This window comes from Octopus bimaculoides, chromosome 6, assembly GCF_001194135.2.
Source record: "Octopus bimaculoides isolate UCB-OBI-ISO-001 chromosome 6, ASM119413v2, whole genome shotgun sequence".
Lineage (NCBI taxonomy): Eukaryota > Metazoa > Mollusca > Cephalopoda > Octopoda > Octopodidae > Octopus > Octopus bimaculoides.
Genome location: NC_068986.1, coordinates 1,213,489 through 1,220,072, shown reverse-complemented (window position 1 = coordinate 1,220,072; position 6,584 = coordinate 1,213,489). Strand labels below are relative to the sequence as shown.

Sequence of the window (6,584 nt, the reverse complement as noted above, 5' to 3'; positions counted from 1 at the left end):
ATATATATATATATATATATATATATATATATATATATATATATACACACACACACACACACATATATATATATATATATACACACACAAGTATACTCTCTTCAGCGGTTTCTTTGAATATATTAAAGAGCAGAAGTTCTCCTACTCAGAACTATAATTGACCAACTCGAGATCAAAGCATTTGATTCTAGCGATCGAACTTAAAAATAAAACCCATACACAATAAAGAATTCCTCAATTTCCGAAAATGATTTAATAGCAATGATCGAGTGTGTGCGTGCGCACTCGTGTATACATACACACACATAAAGAGGTGAGATTATTCTATCACAGCTCAGTTTTGGTTTATTGCTGTTGATTAATAGTAAACTCCGAGCATGAATATGGTCACAGTAATCTCAGCTCCGCAATAAATATTTACACTCTACCTTTGAATTGAGTACATTTCTTCTCCTTGGTTGTAAACTCAAGTCCGTGCGCATATGTGTACGTATGTGTGTATCTATATATATGTATGTGTGTGTGTGTGTGTGTTCCAATAAAAGGGAAATATCTATAAGTTCCAATTATAATTTCAAAAGAACAAAAGAAAGTTTTGTAAACTAAAAAAAAAAAATGAAATACATATATCATTCTAAAGAGGAAACATAATTTAAGTAAAGAAGTGGTACTAATAACATCAAAACAGTTCTTTAGTCATATGATAATATTTCGGGAGAGGTTCGATGAGTGAACATGTATAGATTACTATAAATTCGACTTGTATCATATTACAATTCCATTTAAAAAGCAAGAATTAGTTGGAGATAAATAAATAGAAATTTAATGTAATTCATCTTAGGTAACTGAACGAATGACAAATCTAATATAAACTTAAATTATAATTAGCTTCAAAAGTGTTACTTTTTATACACAAAATATTATACAATTACTACAATAACTACATTTAAAATATTTCAAATGGCTCACACAATGAAGTTGTGATTGAAAGTCTGCTAACAACAATAAAGGTGGGTGGTAACTAAAGAATTAATCACTATACTTACCTTGGTGCTTCTTTAATGAGAAGTTTCACTGCCTGTAGACAACCACCGACAACGGCAAAGTGTAAAGGCAGTGCCCCACTGGTACTCCGTTTCATAATATCACAGCAAGTCTCCTCTAATAACCAATTCAGAACAAAACTATGGCCATATTTGGCAGCCAGATGGACAGCAGTTAAGCCAAAGTCGTCCTCTTCGTCTACTTGCACCCCAGCCTCTTCTAATAGCCATCTTAACGTATGTAAGGAACCACTAGCCGCGGCATCATGCAATGGTGTTGCTCCTACACATGTCCGTTTGCTAGCGCTCAGTCCTAGATGGCAAACCAATAATTCAAGGACTGCGACGTTATTACTCCTGGCACCATAGTGAACACAACTGGCACCATAGTCATCCACAACACTGTCGTGCAAGGACTGTGCTTTTCCAAATGATTCCAAAACCTTCAGGTCGCCGCATTTGGCCGCAGACAGAGCTTTTTGGACCACCTTAGAACTAGCAGAAACTGAAGGCATTTCCGACCTCAAAGACGAAATCAAAATCCGAGAGGCTGGGTGTAATCAAGTTGTTGTTGTCAGGCACGACCGAGGATGAAACCTAGGTCTCCGAATTAAAATTCCACCCACACACTTAAAGTCCAAGTTCTTGTGAAACCATCACGGAGTGTTAATATATTTTTGATCAAACCTATATATTTCCATTCTGAAACATTTAGCTTCGATTTCAGGAGATTCTAGAAAGAATCATATTGAAATTTATTATTTCCTTCTCTTCCCTGTGAATTTCTTCTTTTATTTCTCTCTTTCGTTTTATTCAATAGCCGCAATTATTTGAAACGGAGAGAATGTGTGTAAATAGATGAATGAATGACTTGTTTTTGTTTCTTTCTCGGTGTGTATTCCTCAGTGTGTCACTTACAAGAAACAACAGCAAGTCAGCATCGTTTCCTGCCGATTCTTCGAAATATGCAACAACAGCTTTGTGTTACTGGAGGGAGAAGCGATAAAAGCTGGTGCTTTAGGATGCTACTATCAAGTAACCACTTCTTTGTAAAACCTAGTATTTCACCAAAATATCTCCAAAAAAAGTAGATGTGTTCCTTCCTGCAGTTTCTTCAGACGGCGTCAATTATCTGATATAAAACGTGGAAGGGAGAGAGGGAGAGGGGTAGAAAATGGTCGATTTTACTAGGTGAGCAAATCGAAAAGGGGGAAAACGATATAATATTGGTAAGGAAATAAATAATCGATCCAGATCAAAATATAAATATTGACGGTAGTACTAATAACAACAATAACAAGGGGAAAGCAATTACAGAAACAATGTTAATATTTCTGGTGATTAATATTATTGTAGCCCAGCATCCCTGGGATATTGTTAAACATTATTAGAATATAAGAATTTTGGCGAAAGTGGGAGAGAAAGAAGGAGTAAAAGGAGAGAAAGAGAATATGAGCGAATCCGTGTATTTGTATATTCTGATAAAATACTCTGGATATTTCATCATAATAAAGCAAGAATCGTTGCTGCTAAGGAATAAATGAATCCTTACATTATCAAACAGCTAGGCGCTGTTGGATGAATGAATGGGTGAATGAGAGAGAGTGAAAAAAGGAATAAGTGAATGAACGAATCGCTGAATGAATGAGTATAATTCGAGAGTAAATATATAATTAACTAGTGTGTTTTCTATCACCATGTATTCTTCGCTAACATGAATAAATGTTGCCTCAAGGAAAAACAGTTACTTCCATTAATTCTAATTAAAACGTAATCAATGTGAAATGAAAAGCTAAGAAATACAGAATTGATATTTTTTTTTTAATATTTCCCCCCTTTTTTTATTTTGTATTTCTATTTGTTAAATTTCAATTTCGTTTGTTTCTCAATCCTGTGTTTCTGGAAGGTGAATACATAGAACATACAATTTTTTTTTATCTTCTTAATTATACAACATTATTATTATTATTTCCACTCTATCATTTTACGTAAATTATAAGCTACAAAGCCTTTCAATTTCTTTTCTTCTTTTTAATTCGGTTAAGAAGAATTATTTAATTTATTTTTTTTTAATTTACATGAATAATATTTTCCATTCAAACCAAAACATATATATTTTGTTCTGAACAAGATAGTTGAAAGAATTATTTATATATATAAAAAGAAAAACAACTCCTATTGGTGTGCACGTTTTCAGCTGTTGAACATTCTTTTCTATTCTTCCTTCACGTCTTCCATTCTTTATTTATTTATCATTTGCCCTTTTAATGTCATTCTTCGACCTCTTTCTCTCCTGTACTGTTTTCGATTGCAGCTGTTACCGAAACCCTATATTAAAGTGCAACATGTTCACCCTCTCATATATACATGTAGACATTCACCTCCGTATGTGCATATATTTGCACCTATATGAATGCGTGCACAGAACTCTAATTTGCAACACAAGTTGTTGAAGTTGGCTGCAATAATTCGTCTGCACACAGATGACATCAGGGAAAAGAGAAGGGAAAGCAGATACATTACAAGTGAATTGGGTTACCTCCCTTCAACATAATTAACGACTACATTTTGTGTGAGGGAGTCTCTACGTCGTTTAATATTATCATAGCCAAGTACGGGTAGGAGCAGCTTAGCCAAACCTAAAAAGTGTGCAGAAACCAGGCCAAAATAAACAATAGACCTTGGCATAGTCTTCTGGTTTTCTAACTACTGCCAAACCAACCAACCCATGCCAGTGGAGAAAGCAGACTTTAAATGAGGCTGAAGATGATAATATGCTATGTGGACGACTTTTTAGCCACACATTTCTGCATGCAAACTTCGCTAACTCTTCATATTCTTACCTTTTTATATTTTTAATGAAGTTGTTATCCATTTAATTTGACCAACATAGGGTTTTAGAAATCATTGTTGGAATCCAGTCTGCAAGATCTAGTTTATGCTTTAAACCAGCCCCGAAAGCTAAACAAGTCTGACGTACTTGTTCTGAGAAGTTACTCGACTTACTAGAAATAGCAGCCAGATCTCTTTCTAATTACTTCTTCCATCTTAAATAAAGACTCATTGAAGTATATAAAAATGTTGCTTAAAATACAAGATGGTCAAGGCAGGATATTTGCATCAAATGTCTGCACAAACAGCATTGGCCTGGGACTATCTAACAACCACAAAAGCAACTATTGTTTGTTTCAGTCAACACCAAAGCATCAAAGTGGTTATTCAACTTGCTAGAAATAACGAAACAAATCTCTCAAAAATCACATTCTGCCATCTTAAAAATGGGAGAAGCCATTGGCTTATGAAGTCTATATGGTAGAGTTTAAAGGAAATAAAAGAAAGTTGGGTATGATCATGGCTGGAAGATGTCATCATATATCTGCTTAGTCAAAGCTGACCTAGGGCTAAATGCTAATCATCTGTTAGGCCTCCATAACATACTGAAACATGATATCATCTATGTACCTGCAAGAAATATCACCCAACTGCCCTCAAATCACATCATCTTAAAAAAAAAGAGAGGAATGGACAGATCTGAAATAATTATTTTTAATTGAGGTACCAAACGGTCGAGGGAAGGGGTTTAGTCAGTTACTTCAGTCTCAGTTCTAGACGTGTACCTTACTTTATCAACCCTAGAGAGAAGAAAGGCAAAGTTGACCATGACAAGATTTGAACTCAGAACATAAAGAGTTGTACCTAAAATACTTCAAAGGCATTTTTTGTGACACTCTAACTATTCTAAATCTAACACACTTGAAATAATAATAATAATGGTGATGATTTCAAATGTTGGTACAAAGCTAGCAATTTGGAGGGAAAGAATAAGTCAAGTACATCAACCTCAAGTCTTCAACTGGTACTTATTTTATTAACTCCAAAAGGATGAAAGACAAAGTTGACTTTGGCAGAATTTGAACTCAGAATGTAAAGACAGAGAAAATGCCACTAAGCATTTTGCCGGGCATGCTAACAATTATGCCAGCTCATCTCAGTTCTACATGGATTGATTATAAAATGGCCTTTGCCAGTATACTGCATTCATGGATCTTGAAATTGCTGGATATCTTCAAAATTTCTCCTGTGATTTCAAACTTCCTGAAGCACAACATGTCAGTGTGGGAGGGGTTTAATCAATTACATGGACCCCAACAATCAACTGGTACTTATTTTATTGACCCTGAAAGGATAAAAGGCAAAAGTGACCTCAGTGGAATTTGAACTCAGAATGTAAAGATGGACAAAATGCAGCTAGTTCTTTCTAGTAAAGGCACAAGGCCTGAAATTTGTGGGGAGGGGACCAGTTTATTACATCAACCCCAGTGTTCGACTGGTACTTAATTTATCAACCCTGTAAAGATGAAAGGCAAAGTCAACTTCAGTGGAATTTGAACTCAGAGTGATGGGCAAAATAGCGCTAAGCATTTCATCCAGCATGCTAACGTTTAATAATAATGATAATAATAAATACTGTCTGTCTGAGGTCCTTGTTATGACTTGACAAACAGTGCAAACCCTCGGTAGACACAGTATCTTTAATCAACAACCTCTCGATATCGTATACTGTGTGACATCTATAATAATAACTATAATAAGTTGATTTTGATCAGAATGCCTTCTTTTAGAATTCAGCTTGATCAAACTGACTTAGGGTTAAACAACAACCACAACAACAATTTATTAGTTTCAGGATTGAAGTCTAGAAGCAGTGGTCCCCAAATTCATGGTCCATGATGGCTTTGTGCCATTCAAAGTGTATTTTAGGAAAATGGATCAATAGTCAACTGTATTTGTGCAACAGTGCGAAACGAACATTGGAAGGTAATGAAAACGTGAGATCCCCCACTAAAGGCCCAACCAACCAGAATTGGACTGACCAGGAATTTTGAATCTCCTTTGTGTGTGTGTGTGTGTGTGTCACATTTTTCTTTTATCTTTATTAATATACAGTGTTGTTAACAACTCCGAAATGCTGAATACAAAATATTTATTGAAAAACCTTTAAATAGTAAATTTAATGTAAAGTTGTTCTTACACATTTTCTTTATACAAAACACACACACACACACACATACACACACACACACACACATACACAAAGAGACAAACTCAAGTATACACATATATGTATATATACATATATGTATATATATATATATATATATACACACATACACATATATATGTATAGAGAGAGAGAGAGAGAGAGATAGACAGACAGACAGATAGATAGATAGATAGAAATAAAGATAAATACTCATATATTTCTTGCAATTTTCTCTTACACACAGATATGTATATATTTATATATAATATATATAATATATACATATATATATACACATACATAACCAGTATACACACACACACGCACATCATCATCATCATCATCATCATCATTTTAACATCTATATGTTCATGCTTGCATGATGGAAATTAATTATGTATTATATTTTTTTTGTCTGTGTGTGTGTGCGTGTGTATGTATATATGTATGTATGTATGTATATATATGTATATATATATATATATATATATATATAT

At 34.2% G+C, this 6,584-nt stretch overlaps 2 protein-coding genes across 5 annotated transcripts in view; one reads left to right on the top strand and one right to left on the bottom strand.

The window, feature by feature from the left end:
• LOC106881072 (espin) overlaps positions 1-2,767 on the bottom strand; it is a 177,035-nt gene extending 174,268 nt beyond the window's left edge. The window contains exon 1 of one of the 3 annotated variants that reach the window (XM_014931286.2): positions 1,047-2,767. In XM_014931286.2, the coding sequence (XP_014786772.1) occupies positions 1,047-1,558 (512 nt within the window). In that variant the 5' untranslated portion in view covers positions 1,559-2,767. The remainder of the gene's footprint in view (positions 1-1,046) is intronic. The other 2 variants (XM_014931284.2, XM_014931285.2) reach the window with 2 other exon arrangements.
• Positions 1-6,584, top strand: part of LOC106881512 (uveal autoantigen with coiled-coil domains and ankyrin repeats protein) — a 128,689-nt gene that overhangs the window by 5,858 nt on the left and 116,247 nt on the right. The gene's annotated exons all lie outside the window — the stretch shown is intronic.